Below are 17,726 nucleotides of genomic sequence, written 5' to 3' on the forward strand. Positions count from 1 at the left end.
GGACCCGAATTCCTTCTGTTTCTCAGCATCTCTCTCTGCTACCAGCCTTGGCATCATTCCCCGCAGTATTCCTGGAAGTGGGTAGCAATCAATGGGGAAATTTTAGCAGGAAAAAACGAGCAGACGGACAGACACTTGGCATTCCTAAGGCATAGAAGAGACCCTGACTCTTGGGGAGCCCAGGGCTCAAAGAGTTTTTAGAGTTACGGTTTGGTGAAGTTAAATACAATTTATTTATTCATATACGTGACTAAGTTTTATTGAGCACCTATATGTGCCCATCATGGTACTGGGCTCTGGTAAGACAGTGACGAATTAGGCAGCCCTGTTTGCACAGCATTCTTGAGAAATTTGCAGTAAAGTGGGCTTAAGAGACATGCACGAGTACAAGAACAGGTGCCACAAAATCCTTTAGCCAGTCACCAGGTACTGTCAGTTCCACTCTCTGAATATCCTGAGAATCCATCCCCACGGCAGCTGCTCTGGTGTGGACTACCACCATCTGGCACCTGTGCCACCGAGGCCAATAGGGTCTCCCGAGCTCTGATCCCTTCCCACACTGCAACTCAAGGGACAATGTGACCCATTTTCATCCTGCAAAGGCTCCTCTCTGCCCTTACAACGAAGTCCAAACTCCTGTGCTGGGACGTCTCCTCACAGGCAGATTCTCAGTCTTGTCCTCTGTTGGGTCCTCATGCAGGGCCAGGCCACAGGTGGGCATTCAACCAATGTTTGTTACATGAATAAATGAGGTGGGGGAGGGGGGGAGGATGGTCTTTACCTTACAATGCAGCCTCATGACGTCATAATGCAGATACCCCGCCCAGAAGATGATCTTGGTCTATTTGAAGGATGATTATTGGTTTATCTAGCTAGGAGTCATCACAACTGCTTAACTGGACTTCATATGAAACTCCTAACAGCTTCCCTATGCTGACGAGTGCTATGACTTTAATGGAGCTATGATTTTTACAATGTTATATAAACACGACAAGGCATAGGTATTTGGGATTGATGTGAGTGGGCAGTGAGGGCTACACGACAACGTCTGGTTTTGCCTTACTCTGTGATTTTGGACAGGTTACTAAGCAGTTTTAAGCCTCATCTAAAAATGATCCCTGCCTAGCTGGCCTAACGAGGTCACTGTGAAGACCAGATGTGCTCTGGTTGAGAAAGGACTGTCCAAACCCTAAAGGGCTGTGCACACAAACGGGGCCATGACAGTGACCAGAGAAAATAGCTTCCCACTATAGGATGTCCCCATCACGCTCCTCCCCTGGAAGTGGTTGGGAGGGTCCACCAGGGTTATCTTTGTTGTTTGTCTTCTTCCCCAGTGGGGTTGTGGGTGTGGTGAGGTAAACCATCTGTCCAGATGATCTGCGTGAAGTCTCCACTAGCAGAGACAGGGAGATCACTGCGCCAGATGTTGCAAAGTCCTTACGTGGGCAGGGATGTTGGTTTGATGATCTCTGACGTTCAGACCAGGGATCGTCTGCAATTCTTTTCCTCTCCCTTGGCAGGAGTCAGTCTTAAACAATGACAAGGATTCTAGCAGAATTGGGCAATTTCTAGAAAATCTGTTTCTGGAAACTCCCGGGAAGCCAAGCCTTCAGGCAGAGTACTTTTCCTCCTCCAGAATAAAAGTGCAAAAGAAAAATCGTACTGTTAATTCATGCAAGAGGGCAAATAACCGAATCCCCCTGGGAAGTCACACGGCCCTCTCTCCCAGCCAGAACTCCAGACCCGGGAGGCTGCACAGGACTGAGGAGGGAAGGGACATCTCACAGTGTGGTACTTGCCCGGCGCCCAGCAGCATGGGCTTTGCCCATTACTAATATGCAAACATTTTTTGATCGCCTCCCCAGAAGTTTGCTTGGGCCCAGGACATGGGGGAGGTCAACTGTTCGTCATTTGGTCCCGGCTTTCTGAGTTCAGGCCAATAATTAGTCATTTATTCATCCATTCACTCAATATTGAGACCTGTCTTTGTGCCAGGCACTGTGCCAAGGGCGCAACTAGAGAAATGAATGAGACACAGCTCTTGGTCTCAAGCAGTTCACAGTCAATGGGGGGGGGGGAACCATCAAGTAAACATAATTGTACAGGAGTAATCCAGGTAAAAGTGAAGGGCAGGGGACAGGGAAGGGAAAGGGCATTTCAGAGGGAGCAGAACGAGTAAAAGCCTGGAGGTGACCGCGTGTGGCCATGACCTGCAGTACTTGATCAAAAAGTGTAAAACCAGGATTGATGGACAAGGAGGTGGCACAGGGACCAGTCGGGGAGGACCAGAGTCCAAAGACACTGAAGGGTAGAGGGGTGATATTGACACATTGGTTCAATGACTATCCAAGGACCTTGTAGAGGCCCGCCTCATGCTCAGGGCTGACTCAGGCTCCCACCCTACTTTAAAAACCACCTAAAATTCTTTCCATTTTGATGCAAAGAAAGAAGTTCTTTGGGCTGGTGATCCAACATCCGGTACACAGTTGGTGCTCCATCAATGGTGACCGTGGTCCTTCCCTGCCAGGGAGTTGTTGCCACCTATGCAGTGTTCCCCAAAGATGCAGCATTTCCTTCACAGGAACAGACATCGTTGTATCATGAAAAAGGGCCCATCCCTGCAGCTGGCATCTACACCGCTTGTTTAAAGCCTTCTATCCCCTGAGATCTTAATGTCAAGGAAGGCTGATTCTCATGGCGCTTTACTTGGCAAAGAAAATGACTTTCCGCCCAACTTCAGCCCATAACAATTACGCAAAATGAATTGAAGTGTAACAACAGGAGATGGCTAGCTGACGGGGCAAAATTAGGTAAGGTATGGCTTCTATCACCCTACTCTGCAGACACAGGAGCAGACCCTGCCCCCGGAGTGTGAAATGACCCTGCACTTTTAAATCCAATCAGGGAGAAGGCAGCACCAACCTCAGCCTGGGGGCATGTGTTTGGACACCCGTGGGTCCCCGTTGGCATCACGGGGCCTCCACTGTGCTCCCAGACCCGCAGATGAGGTGAGCTGGGGCAGGCTGGGAACTCCTGGAAAGGGCCTCCAGAGGTTAAAAGAGAACTTATTGGTTTTCTGTCTGATTGTAAAAATATGCGCTCGTGGTGGGAAACTTGGCAAATGGAGAACAAGGAGAAAGAAAACAGCAAGCTAGAGCTCCGCACCCTGACAGTAGATTCCCGTTCGCCCTCTGGAGAAACACCCCCCACGGGAGAGGCAGTGCACGTGGGCAGCCACGTCCCTGGTTGTGCCATGGCGATGTCTCCACTGACCCGCTGCCCAAACTGCTGTCGCAGTGGTGCTTCCCTTCATCCTTCAGGCTCAGCTCCAAGGTCCCCATCCCAATTACTTATCCCAAGAGGATTTTTTTCTTGAACTCACTTCTGTTTGCAGTTGTCTGGTTTCTTTGTTTGTTGGCAGTCCACTGTTCCCAGGAATTTGCCTGAGGTAAGACTTCTTCAATGTAGGGCCGTGCCTCAAAGGCACAGGGTCTGTCTATCAGCAGGGGCTCCCTAGTTATTTGTTAATTGGGAAGTAGGCCGTCTGGGTTTCTAGTATTTCAGTACCATGAATATGGCAATGATGAACACGGCCCATATATATAAATGCTGACGAGCCCTGCCCGTTTTTTCTCTCTTGGAATATCTCATATATAAACCATTCTCCTCTCCTCTCTCTTTCTGTGTGTGTGTGTCGGTATTTGTTTTCTGGAAAGGGTCAGAGTACTGAGCTGGGGGCTGGGACCTCAAGTTCCTAGCTCATTCTTCAGCCTTCGGCAAATTCCAGGACTCCAAAGCCTCCTTTTTTCTGTGTTTTAAAAACCAGTAAAGAACTCTGCCTAAGGTATGAGTTGTGAGCACCAAATAAGATAAGATCCTAGAACTCTCAAGACTCAAAAGAAACAGTGAAGAAACACACACACACACACACACACACACACACACACACACACACACACACACACACACACACACACACACACACACACACACACACACACACACACACACACACACACACACACACACACACACCCCCCCCCCCCCCCCCCCACCAGAAAGGCCCATACTCATTTTTCACTTTCAGTAAAGCCCCAGAGAGGGTCACTTGGAGATTCAGGGGCCCTGGATTCCATGGGGTACCCTCCCGGGGTGTCGGCTGCTTCTCCCTCCTCCTCAGAATCTGGGGTCATCTCTGGACTGGATCCCCGGGGAAAAGGTTCCCAATACCCAGACCCAGGAAGGAAGTCTTTCTCTCCACGAGTCCCCAATCTGGAGACAAACGAGCGAATCCCTCAACATCATCTCCACACAAGCTGGCTTCCTACCCAGTCCCTCCCGATGCCGGTAGGTGTCCTTGGGGCGGCTGGGCACGGCTTGGGGGGACCCCCCCCTCCGCGGGGGGCTGCCTCCCCCAATTTTGCCGGGGCAGAGGACCTGGGGTAGAAGAGTGTGGGTGTCAGGTTCCTATCTGGGACCGGGCTGGGGTGGGGGGAGGCGCTGGGAGTAAGGGTGAGAGGGGGCGGGCCCCATGGGTACCGGGACCCGCGGGCTCATCCCGGGTTGCGTCACCCGGCCCACCGCCCACTGAGACATCACAATCGGAGGGCCGGGACCCCGCGCCTCATTACCAACCCGACTGCAACCAAACAACCCAAGCAACAAACACCCCGGAAAAAAAAGAAAGAAACCAGCCGGAGTCCAGCCTCCCTCCCCGCCCCTCCCCCTCGCCCCCCGGGGCCCCCGCCCCCGGATGCGAGAGTGAGCGCGAGCCAGGCGCCCCGCTCCCGTCAGCTGCCCGCCGCCAGCCCGCGGCGGGGGCGGCTCGACCGCGCGCCCGCCCCGCCCGCGCCCCGCCCGCGCCCGCGCTCCTCCGGCTCCGCGGCGCCCTCGCCGGGTGCGTGCCGCTTGCACGCCCGCCCGCCCGGCTCTCCGCGCCCGCCGCCCGCGCCCGGCCCCGGCGCCCCGGCCCTGCTGCCCGCGCTTCATGGCTGCGCACGAATGGGACTGGTTCCAGCGCGAGGAGCTCATCGGACAGATCAGCGACATCCGAGTCCAGAACCTGCAAGGTAACGCGCCCAGCCTCCCCGGAGAGGGGCGCGGAGCGGGGGAGCCCGGGAGCCCCGGGAGCGGCTCCCCCCACCCCCACCGAGGAAGCTCCGACCCGCGCCGCCCCCTGCCCCGTCCTGACCCGGTCCTGTCACTTACGGAGGGGAAGAGGGTCGAGACACCCTCCCCCAAACCCCGGCATTGCCTCCCCGGCCAAATGAACAGTGGCCCCCGGGGTGTGGGGAGGCACACGTGTGTGTGTGTGTGTGTGTGTGTGTGTGTGTGTGTGTGTGTCGGGGGGGGGAGCATCCTATTTGCTTGAGGGGGGCGGGGGCGTCACGATTCCCCCTCCAGCCGCAGCTGCGAGTTTGGAGAAGTTTGTACTTGGGCCCTTGGGGGCGGCGGCCCAGGTCAGGGAGGGGAGGAGAAAGCGAGATGGCGTGTGTGCGTGCGTGTGTATGTGTGTGTGTGTGTGCGCGCGCGCGTGTGTCTGTGTGCGCACGCGGCCCAGGTCAGGGAGGGGAGGAGAAAGTGAGATTGCGTGTGTGCGCGTGTGTGTGTGTGTGTGCGTGTGTGTGTGTGTGTCTGAGTTCGCACAGTTCCTAAGTACCTCCGGGGCTAGGGGAACTTAATGGGGCGCGGCGGCTCGGGGTGGACCGGGGAGAAGGAGGTCAGAGGCGCGGGTCGGTGGGGTCTGGCGGCCTCTTTGTTCGGGGAGCTGCCCCTCCCCTGGCCCGGGGGTCACCTGGGAGGGGGTGGGAGGGTGGGGTAAGGGCGAGAGGCCGCCGGCGCGAGACGTTGGGACCTGCGTCTGCCTTGGGACGAGGTGAGAGAGACGCTTGGGAGCCGGCAGGTCTGACAAGGGCTGGTGTGTGTGTGGGGGGGACTCCCGCCACAGACGACATGAATTTATCTTCCAGAGGAGTTTGTTCATTGTGGAAACTTAGCACAAACATATTTAAAGGAAAAAATTCACCAACAATCACCCCATGACCCATGCACGCCCCCCACACACACATGAAGAAAGCGGCTTTTCATGGAGGGGTACTTCCAGCCTCTTTCTTTTCATATGTGGACTTTGCAGAACTGGACAGAGTTCCACCTTCCGCCTCTCTTCACCCACATAGACCTGGACAGGGAAGTTTAGCAGCTTCCTCTTCGGGCTTGGGTTTCTAGAGATTGCAAGGTCAGGGGGCAGCTCAGAGACAGCTGGGAGGCCTGGACAGAGAGTGGGTGGGGCCGTGGGTCCCAAGCAGGTGCCCTGCCTTTACTGCTGGAGGGCAGAGAGCCCCAGCGGTCAGGGTGCAGTCTTGGGGGGTGACTAGGCAGTCAAGTTTAAACATTACACCTGATAAAATATTTCCTGGGAGCCCACATGGCCTGCTCCACCCCTAGGTTGGGCAAGGACAGTGCAGGCAGAGGTGACCTGCAGTGGGGAGGAGGGGAGCCTAGTGCACTGGACACTAGAAACTTGAGTTTGCTCTGAGCTCCCTTGATTTTTTCTGCAGTGATTTGTGTAAAGTAAGGAGGATTGAGCTGGAGATGCTGAAAATGATCTTTTTCGCTAAGCCTCACGTCTGGGTCCTGTTGCCTGAGAACTGACATCCTATTTTGGGGGTGGGTGTCAGTATCTTTTGCTGAGATGGCATCTGGTTTGGGCCGTCAGGGTGTGTGTGTGTGTGTATGTATGTATGTGTGTGTGTGCCTTAGGCAATCAGTGGGTGTTTATTAAGCACATACGAACCAATTCTTGGTGCCACAACTTCCTGCACTCCTCAACTCTCGGTAAAAAGGAGATCGACTTTTGTGAAGGGATGTTCAACAATATGAGCAGCTAGTTACACCTGGAACAGTGAGAGAAGGCTTCACTCAATGGGGACAATTTGAAATGGGTCTTGAGGGTTGGTTAGGAGTTCACTGAGTGGGCTCCTCTCTCTCAGCTCCCAGTGAACTGTTCTCACTTTTAGGCAATTGCCAATTGCAATTTGAGCATCAATGGGCTTTGCCATTAAAAAAAATAAATTTCTAACTTTATGTATATTAATGATTATGTACATGTATATAAAATATGCATTAATCTCAAGTACAAGCCCAACACATTTTTGTGTATGGATACACCTGTGTAACAACTGCCTAGATCAAGATGTAGAAGTTTCTAGCACCCTGGATGGATGCTTTGTCTCTCCCTTCCCACTCACCCCCTCCAACAAAGCAGCTACTATTTTTATCTTTATTGCTGTAGTTTTGACTCTAGAACTTCTTATAAAATCGAATAGCACAGTATATATACTCTTTTGAAATGGCCTTTTTTTGTTCCACATTATGTTGGTGCGTTTCATCCACTTTCTTGCTTGTATCAGTAGTTGCTCTTTTTTTTTTTTTTTTTTTCGCGGTGCGCGGGCCTCTCACTGCTGTGGCCTCTCCCGTTGCGGAGCACAGGCTCCGGACGCGCAGGCTCAGCGGCCATGGCTCACGGGCCTAGCCGCTCCGCGGCATGTGGGATCCTCCCGGACCGGGACACGAACCCACGTCCCCTGCATCGGCAGGCGGACTCTCAACCACTGCGCCACCAGGGAAGCCCAGTAGTTCCTTTTTTAAGAGAGTTTTTATAAAACTACTGAGGCAGTTTTACATATTGTAAAATTCAACCTGCTTTAAGTTTATAATTCAATGATTTTTAGTAACTCTGCAGAGTTGTGCAAACATCCCAACAATGCAGTTGGGGAACACTTTCATTACCTGCTAACGGCCCCTAGTGCCCAGCATCTGTGTCAATATCGCTCCCAGCTCTAGATCCAGGCTGTCCGTAGTTGCTTGTTTTCGCCGAGGACTCTTCCATCACATGGATGTACCACAGTTAGTTGATGCTTTCTTCGGTGAGGGGCGTTTGGGTTGTTTGCAGCTGGGGGCTGTCCTCAGTGGATGGAGCTGTCAGTCCTGGCGGGCGCTGTGGAGTTGCTGACCAGCGTCGCTGAGGAGAGGCTAGGAGAGACAGTGGGCCAGGAATCTGTCTTGTCTCTCTTCATCTTTCCCTTGGCATCCCCGTCTCTTAAGGATGCTAAACAACCATTTTCTCTCCTTGTCTCTGTGGTGCTCAGGAAGTCCAGCCAAAAGGCTGGGTCCAGAAAGCGGTCCTCGCCATGCCTAGAACGTCTGCCCAAACCAGCTGGTGTGTGTTGGCCGGCCCTGGACGTGTCTGGGTGACACGTGGGCCGTGGGCGGGGGCCTTGTTCATCTGAACTCAGCATGGGTGGTAGTCAGGAGTCCAGGCAGAAGGGTTGTATTTCAAACTCTGTGCTGCTTTCGCGAGCACAGGTAGAAGCAGTTGTCGTGGTGATGGGACGCTGGGTACAGGGGAATTTCACAAATCTGCCATCATAGGGACTGAGGCGGATCACCACCCTCCGTCAAGCTTTTGTCTGTGGCCCTGTGGAATTGTGGAATCCATGCAAATATGACTGTGATGTCACCAGACCATCCCCCAGGTCGGGGGGAGCAGGGCAGAAAGCGTGGCCTCTCCCAGGAGGGCTGTGACAACTCACTACCTGACACATGGGCACGTGAAGTCCTCTTGATGTGCTCACTTCGGTGGCTCATAAAAGTGTCTGTAAATGAAGGACTCCCTGGCAGGGAGCATGGATGTCCATCTGGGCCAAGCTGCCTGTGCCACCCTCACAGGGTCCTTCGCAAGGAAATGGGGGCGGCCCAGCTGTTGACCTTTCCAGAAGGGAGAACATGGAATTGCAGGATGTGGGCAGCCGCCTGGCGGCCCCCACCTCCTTGGAGCCTCGTGGGGTAGAGCTGAGGTTGGAGGCAGCACTTCAGGTCTGTGCGTTAGTTCTCAGCCAGGCTGTGGGCAGCAGGGGCTCCGGTGCCTTTCCGATGACAAGGCTGCCTGGCTGCCCCCTCTCCCTCTTTGGCTTGGCCTGAGGGTCCAGCTGAATGCTCCACCAGTTCTGGGGTCCCCTGACTCTTGGTCCAAGGCAGGTGTCAGGCCAGTGTTTGGAAGATGCTCCCATTTCTGTAGAGAGCCTCCACCCCGCCTGCCCCCCCCCCCCCCCCCCCAGGATTCATAGTCCTTTTCTGCTGAGTTTAGCAAACATGTGCCAAGCATCTAGCATCGTGCAGACACCAGGGGATGCAGAGCTGGTTCTTGTCCCTGCCTTGAAGGAGCATGAAGCCATCATGGCACCCGGCCAGACCGGGGTTGGCATTTTCTGCTCCTGGCAGCACAGACGTCCGTTCAGTTCGGGACCGTCTCCTGTTGCTCTGGTGCCTGTTGGGTCTGATGCTGTGAACTTTGACCTCATTGTTCCGGAGCGACTTGGCCAGAGTTGGAGGTGGACGGAGTTAGATTAGGCTGGGCAGACATAAGGCTTTCCTACTGCATCTCTGGGGCAGCCAGCTAGGTAGGGGTGTCCAGCGCTACCAGCTGAGCCCCGCTGGCTGGAGCTCCCTGAGTGGCAACCCTCCCCGCTCTGCCTCAGTGTCTCCCTCAGTCGGAATTTCTTGGGAAGCAGTACCACCCAGGGTTAGCAAACAGAAACTGTGACTCAGGGCACTTGGAATTGACTGCCAAACAGAGGTAGTAACAATTAACCCGACTTCCAGCAGCCTGTGTGCCAGACACGGTGCAAACTGCTGTGTTTTAATGCTTCTGCAAGCCTTTAAGGCTGTTTCAGAAGTGGAGAGGTAGAATGACTTGCCCAGGGTCATGGGCTTGGAAGTGGAGCTGGGCTTTGAACCTGGGTCAGACTAAGGCACACTTCCCATCGCACTGGCTCTGTAAATCTTGGGCAAAGGCTGCACGGGTGAAGGAGCTGGTAGCCTCAGGGCTGGGAGCTGGGAGGGCCTCTCACAGTGGGGGCATTGGAACCAGACCTTGAGGGCAGAGCAGAAACTTAACTGCATGAGTTCTGTGCTGCACAACCCGGTAGGCAGGAAAGTGGCTGGGATCTCCTGAAGGCAGGCTCAGGGCCAGGACTGTGCCCGCGTGCTCACGATGGGCCCTTCTTGCCTTGTTACCCACTTCCTCCTTTCCTTCCACTGGCCCAGGCCCTCCTCACGCCTGCCCAGTCTCCGCAATGACCTCTTTATGGCTCCGGGCCTTGTGTCACCTCCTTCAAGCCACCCACCACCCAGCCACCAGCACATGTCCCTGCGAATGCCTTCAGCGGGTCTCCACGGCCACCCTGTGCGCCCAGGGCAGCTCCCGTCCATCCCAGGACTGATAGCATCATTATCCACAAATGCCGGGATGTAGGAAAGGTCAGGCTGCACCGATGTACTGGGTCAAGTCCAGGCCCCTTTGCCTGACGGGGGAGGCCCTCTGGGGTCTGGTTCAAGATGCCACCCCAGGCTCCCCTCCCACTCCCCGCACCCAGTACCCTCCCCTCCCATTCCTTAGGTTCTTATCTCCAAACCTCTAGGCCTCCTGTGCAGACAGCCATGGGATTAGGGGTGTCGCCTGGTCAAAGTGATCCAGCGCCCACAGGAGCCAGGGAGCCGAGAGGGAATCTTTCCTGCTTCTGTGTCCCTCAGCTCTTGGAGGGCACAGCGAGCTGCTGGAGGTTTCTGTATAAAAACCAAAGAAAATCAAATTCAGAGGTTTCACCGTCCTCCAAGAACTTGCTGCCCATTAGGGCCCAGCCCCCGGGGCTGTGTGCTTGGTTCTAAAGGATGAGTCATCATGTAGAACATTGCTTTCAGCCCCCCAGCTGGAGTCAAGTCACTGGCTTTGAGTTAACTCTGGATTTTGCCCACAAAAGGCTGTGTTCCAGCCCTGGCTGCATCTCTCCCTCCGGGTGTGGATTCTTCTCGAGCAGCCTTTCCAGGTGGGAGCATTTGAGCAGCTGGGGAAGACACAGTCAGGACGGGGCAGCTGAAGGCCTGGGTCTGGGGCCTGGCTTTGCTGCTCACTTGCTGTGGGATCCTGGGAGATCTCCTCCCCTCCCTGTGCCTCAGCTTTCACATCTGCAAAAGGAGAGGGTTGGACTCTCAGGGACTCACATGGCCCGCCCCCGCCGAAGGGGGTGTAAGGAGGGTGGGACCTGGACAGAGATGCCCACGTAAAGCCATTGTCATCCCGGCCCCTGGAACACGTGGGCGGGTGGCCGTCGTGCAGCTCTGGGCACCGCTGAGCACAGCTGGCTGCGTTCCTGAATTCTTTTCGCTGCCAGGTGCAGGAGACTCACTCCCACTAAGGGTTCCAGGTAGAAAAGGTTGCAGTTCGTGAGCTCTGTTGGAAAAGTACATGTGGGTAAATGATGTACCTTCGTGGTTTATCTGGGCTGATTAATTATGGTTTCTATGAAGAGCCCAGGAAAGGCCTGGGACACCTACTCCGAACTAGCTGGGCAGAGTTGAAGGTGCCCTCGGGGGAGGTTTAGGGACCTGCCCACGGTCCTGGCAAACTGGGCGGAGGGGGGCACGTCCTGCGCATGCACATTTGTACTGAGGAACGTTCGAGACCAGGTAGAACAGAAGCCCATCCCCGAAAGGGTTTGTCAGCCGTGAGAGGGAAGCCCCCGGAAGAGGTTTCTCCCTGAATCCCTTGTGAGTGGCCCCGGTCGTGGATCAGAGCAGTCCCGCGGGGTGAGGTGAGGGCGCTCCGGGGAAACAGCCCTTTGCCCAAGAGGCCCAGATTACAATAACCGCCCTCCCGGACCCGGGGTACACTGTGGCATTTAATCTTCGCCTGGAACAGCTGAGGCGCTGGCAGAGTCCTGCCCAACAAGCCAGAGGTCACTCCCGCTCCGCCTCAGAGGGGACGAGAGAAAAAGAAAGTAATTCTCTTTTCAGGGGTTGAAACATTAAAAGTAAACTCCCGGTTCCCATAGAAACCTTTTCTTATTTCCCCCACCCCCTCCCTGCACCTCTTATTTTTTAAAACAGTGGTGGATTGTGTCAGCCACAGAAGGAACTAGAGCCAGCATCAAAAATCACAAGTGTGGCTTTAAAGAGTCTTTCACAGTTTTCTTCCCTCACTAGTCTGTCTGCTTTGCTTTCGTTAATTTTTTTTTTCCTATCAGAGCAGGGATTGGTGAACTACGGTCTGAAGGCTAGATCCAACCGGCCGCCTGTTTTGGGGCATAAAGTTTTATTGGAACACAGCCATGCCCATTGGATTGCATGTTATCCAGGGCTGCTTTTGCACTCACAATGGCCATTGAGTAGTTGTGACAGAGGCGATCCACAAAACCAAAAATATTGACTCTCTTGGCCCATTTGGAATGTGGGAATCCAGAGAGCTTCCTGTGGGGTGGCAGGGACCTTGTATTCTAGACCCAGACTCGGGGCACGTGACAAGTAGGAGATGTTTGTGAATGGCTGCTGCACGTGTGACAGCCCAGCCCTCTTTGCAGAGGATGCATGCCTGGAGTGGGTTCCGCACCCACTTTAGAAATGGACTTCCCCACTGGAAGCCTGGCCATTTGTGCAAATAATAGTTACTGAGTCCTCCTGGAAATGCTGGGAGCTGGGATGGAGGGATGGATGGGACACTCTGGGAGCCCCTGGTACCCAGAGGACACAGGCATCATGAGGCTAAGATGAGCATTTTAGGACTGAGGATGCCAAGGTGTGTGCTGCCAGGAATATGGGGGGAGGGGAGGCATGATCCAGCCTTAAGGGTGGTGGCCTGGAAAACTCTGTAATCCCAGAGGCAGGCAGTGTGGAACCAGGGGGTAGGGGAGTATGGTAGGGGTTTGGCAGGGGCCTCTCTGGTGGGATTGCAGCCAGGGTTGGGGGGGCCAGTGCAGGGGAGTGGGTCCCAGAGGACCCATGCAGCTGCATTCCCCTTGACCTTCCTGAGCACCGGGATCCACTGCTTCTTGGAGGTGACGGTCCAAAGCCCCGAGGACCAGGAAAAGCCAGGGAGGATTGGGGGAATTTGGCAGAATTCCTGAAGTCCTTCTGGTGTCAACCAGCTCCTGCAGAACTGGGGGGTCTGACTGCAAGACATTGGGGATCCGATGACGTTATGCCCCACTCCTGCTTCCCCCTCCTGGGGGGCCGTCCAAGTAGGCAGGAGCCTTTGCAATATTTATATCCCTTTTAAACTATTTTTAATCTTTTACGGTATGACATACTTAAAAAGCAGCAGCGTTCTGTGGCCTTCTCGCTGCGAACTGGGGCGAGGTGGGGAGAGGGCACAGAGATGGCCCGACAGTTTGGTGGTGACATAAGTTAGCCCTCGGATGGGCTCCTCCACCGGCCCCTCCCTCACCTCTCGCATCCTCAAGCGTCTCTCCCATCTACACCTTTCCTTTCTTGCCTGCTTTTGCGAACATTCTCCTTGGCGGTTGCTAGGACCACTGTTTTCCTGCTCCCAGCTTCCCGGGTCCCACTTCAGCCCAGAGATCCGGAAGTCTTTCCCTCGCCAAATCCGTCCTCTACCAAGACTCCTCTTTGCCCTCAGGCAGAAACCCTGCTGTGTGTTCTGGGCACCCTCACTTCTGTCCTTTCTGGAATCAACCAGCTGCACCTGGAAATCATCCTGTTTATCCCACAAACCACTCCTTTCTCGTCCCTGTACCTTTGTCTGCATGACTCCTTCTGCAGAGAACGACTGTGGCCGCACCTACGGCAGCCTCCCTATACCCCGCCTCGGGGGAATTCACAGCCACCTCCCCTGGACTTCCTGCCGCCCAGCCCTGAGTAGGTCCCTAGAGGAGTGCACGCATTTTTGTCCCGCCAGCCCCCAACATGGAGTAGGTCGCCAGAACTGTTTGCCAAGCTACTGTTGGCTGAACTGTGGTCCACATCTTAATCCCCAGAACCTGGGAATGTGTTACCTTCCTAGGTAAAAGGGACTTTGCAGCTGTGGTTAAGTATAGGATCTTGAGATGATCCCAGGTTATCCAGGTGGGTCCCATTAATCAATCACAAGCATCCTTATAGGAGGGAGGCAAGAGGGTCAGAGAGGAGATACGTTGATGGAAGCAGAGGTCATAGCGATGCCATTGCTGGAAGGAGCCATGAGCCATGGAGTACAGGCAGCCTCTAGGAGCTGGAAAAGAGAAGGAAATGGATTACTTTCCTAGGGCCTCAAGGAACACAGTCCCGCTGATAATTTCGATGTTAGCCTGTCAAACCGATTGTGGACCCCTTACCTCCAGAACTGTCAGATAATAAATTTGTGTTGTTTTAAACCTCTAAGAATGTGGTAATTGGTGACAGCAGCAACAGGAAACTGATACATGAATGAATTACAAGTGGCTTATCAAGCCTTCTCCTTTTTCCTGGAAGAGACACATCGGGGGGACATTTGCGCACCTGGAATACCCTTTAGGTTCTGTGGGAGTGTGATGGACACCCAGGGTGGGGGCGCTGAGCTGAGTTTGAGCCAGGAGTGCAGAGACCTGGGCTCTGGTCACAGGGTTGGCGCTGCTTGGTTGTGGAACCTGGGAAGGCTGCCTGACCAAGGACAGCAGGGCAGGACTTGAGTGGACAAGAGAGGGAGTCTGCCCGGGCCTACAGAGACTGTCTTCCCAGAGGTCCAAATGCAGCAGTGCTGTGATCCGAGATACACATCGGGCTGTGAATAACCAGGGGACGATGTCGTGGGCTGGCCCTGTGGCCTATGTCCTGTGGCCCTGGCGGTGTGGTTGGTGCAGGAAGTGGGTGATGTCACAGCAGCCTCCAGGTACACACCCTGTCGTGTGGACCCTGGGGTTCAGCGTGCTCCGGCACCAGTAACATCTCTGTTCTAATCCTTGTGTTGTTTTAGAGTTGAGATACGTGAACTCTGGAAATGCTGATAACTCCGAGTGAGTCAAGTCTGGAATATTTTGGATAAACATTCTTCTATTTCATGTGAAATATCAAAGTCTATTTGGCAAACCAGAGAGCATCATTAGAGGATTGGCTTATATGCCGTTCCTGAGTTTTTTCTACATTACATCAAGCATTAAACATACAATTATGAGGAACTTAAATTCCCAGAGAATGGAAGGAAAGCCCTAATCGTGCCTCACTGTTTAAGTATGGTTGAATGACATCATACTGTACTTCTGTTGTTTCATTTATTTTCCTGAACTTCCCCTCTCTGCTTGGTTGAAGGTCACCCCATAACCTTCACTGCTCTGGTTCCATCGGCTCCATGGTATTGTTTATGAAACCGATAGTGACCATTGATAATGACACTTCCATTTTTTCTCTTTCTACTTATTTTTATAAAACAAGGATGAATTGCAATCAGATGTTCCAGTAACTCCCCAAACATGCGGTACAATGAAGATGCCAGTGTAGCTAAAAGGCTCCCCTGTGCTGTAGCTTGGCCCCTTCCTTGTCAGGGTGATTTAGCCAAGACGCAACTTGAGTGACTAAAGAGAATTTGGGGCGTTGCTGTTGTAAAATGTATAATATAGAGTACAGGTTCTATAAAAATCAGTTAAGTCAGGGGTTGTCTTAATTGGTTATGGGGCATTGATGCTGTGATTATGTTGAGTCTGGGGGATGGGGGTTGACCCCTTGCTGGGTCCTGTGCTGCATCTTCCCAGTAACCCCTGTGGTGGGCATTATCATCTATCCGCCCAGAAACTAAGGCTGAGCAAGGGTGTCACGAATGCCAAGCTACTGAGCTAGTAAGCGGTAGAACCAGGAATCAGAACCAAGTCTGGGAAGAGGGAGTAAGTTGTGGGGAGGGGATGTTAAGAGGGGAGACTGATGGGATGTGGACTTTGGGGAGGGGAGAGACTGAATGAGCCCTGGCTCAAGGCCCCGCTGGCTGTGGACGGGGCACTTGATTTGGAACCCAGGAAGAAAGCTGGGCCAGGCTGAAGGCTGTTTGGCAAGCAGTCAGCCAGCCTTGGGTGTTGCTTCTCATCAGAGTGGGCTCAGTGGCTCTGCTGTTCATAGTCACCTGTGTACCACGCACCTCACACTGTGACGGAGTAAAGTCTAAATTCCTAACTGATGATTCCTGACTCGTAATTCCCCGGGGCAGATCTGAGAATCGCGGGGACAAGGATCCCCTTTTCAGAGGTTGAGGAGACGAAATCCTTGTAACCTTGAATTATGGCAGAGGTGACTGGAGGCGGCCACGGGAAACCGGCCTGCCATCCTCGTCCGGGGCCGTACTACGGCCATGGCAGGTTATAAAGCACAGTCATCCCCATTACATCATTTGAATTCTCCTGGAACCCTCTGAGGCTGGTGTCATAGCCCCACTCTACAGATGCAGACACTGAGGCCCAGCAGAGTTCAACCACTTCGCTCTGTCCCACAGCTAGGGAGCAGCAGTCTGAGGTTGCCTTCCGCACTCTGGTGTCTGGGACTTACCCTGGACCTGCATACCCACCAGCACTTGCTGAGGCTGGTCTGTGCAAGGTTATTCACTTTCCCTTCGTGTACACAAGGGACTGTGTGTGTGGAGCTCTCCTTTGGAGAACCAGTCTGGCCTTTGAGCCCGCCTCTGATCTAAAACAAAACGAAACGTGATACCTTCCAAAGCAAAGCTGAGGGCCTTGGACCTGGGTGGCAGTGTGTTGGCAGGCCTGGGTGCCAGCCTGTTGAGCTCCCAGAAGTGTTGTGGGCAAGAGCTAAGTAGTGGCATGTGATGAGTCACTTGTGGGGCGGTGGGGGGATGAGGTGTGCCGTGATGCCACAGGAACAATGATGGGCTGGCAGAGGGGGAGGCCAGGAACCAGACAGGTGTTACCCTTGATAGAGTGGGACCGCCCAGGGTGGGCACTGCTGTATTTGGATTTGTTATTAGTGGTGGCTTGTTGACTGTTGGTTTGCCCTGGTAGACCAGAAGGCTCGTTGGATCAGTCCCTGGGGCCTGTCCTGTCCACCACTGTGTCCTGGGGCCTAGCCTCCTGTCGCAGGCTCAGTGCGTGCTCAGTTCATATTGGTTGAATATATGAATGGAGACTCAAAAGGAAAGTGTAGATTCTGGGGTCTGGCAGAACTGGGGTTTAAGTTTTAGCGTCTTTTTAGTGTTGCCTAGCTGTAGGTGGTCTGAGCCTGACAGTATCTTTTTGGTGAAGAGGGGAATAAATCCAGCTTCTCTTAGTTGTGAGAACATTCGGTGACGTCACGTCTTCCTCAATGTCAGTTTCCCTCTCCCTTGCCTTTTCCAAGTCCTACGTATGAGACCATACTTCTCCAAGGTTTATAGGAAAAACAGTGGTTCCCCCTCGTTGCCCCTTTTCCCAGAGGCAATCGCTTGCAGTTTATTTTAGTGCAGCAGTCCGCAGCCTTCTTGGTACCAGGGACTGGTTTCGTGGAAGACAGTTTTTCCACGGACCGGGGCGGGGGGTAGGTGGGGGGGGGATATGGTTCAGGCGGTACTGCGAGCGATGGGGAGCGGCTGTAAATACAGAGGAACCTTCGCTCGCGTGCCTGCCGGTCACCTCCTGCTGTGCAGCCCGGTTCCTAACAGGCTGCAGACCAGCACCGGTCTGTGGCCCGGGGGTTGGGGACCCCTGTTGTAGCGGATGATCTTGGTGTTTTCTTCCACGTCTGTAAATCACATGCATGTATTCCTTTGTCTTGAGTTTTTGGTTCTAGGCTCCTGTTTCCTTCTATGGAAGGTAAGGATGTAGGTCTCCTTTTTACCTCTTTTAACCTCAGCTCTTTCCTGTCCTCCCAACTTCCTGATACATTTCATCATAATTTTGGTAAGATCAGTAATTGGGGTTTACACTGTTCCTACTAGATCAGTGAGATTC

General features: G+C 53.8%; 1 protein-coding gene across 1 annotated transcript in view; it reads left to right on the forward strand.

Moving 5' to 3' along the window:
• Positions 1–4,924: 4,924 nt before the first annotated feature.
• The window catches only part of CLMN (calmin), a 109,432-nt gene continuing 96,630 nt past the window's right edge, over positions 4,925–17,726 (forward strand). Inside the window, exon 1 of the mRNA XM_060003971.1 lies at positions 4,925–5,069. Within this exon, the coding sequence (XP_059859954.1) occupies positions 4,988–5,069 (82 nt within the window). The 5' untranslated portion in view covers positions 4,925–4,987. The remainder of the gene's footprint in view (positions 5,070–17,726) is intronic.

The sequence above is a fragment of the Delphinus delphis genome, chromosome 2 (assembly GCF_949987515.2).
Source record: "Delphinus delphis chromosome 2, mDelDel1.2, whole genome shotgun sequence".
Classification (NCBI taxonomy): domain Eukaryota; kingdom Metazoa; phylum Chordata; class Mammalia; order Artiodactyla; family Delphinidae; genus Delphinus; species Delphinus delphis.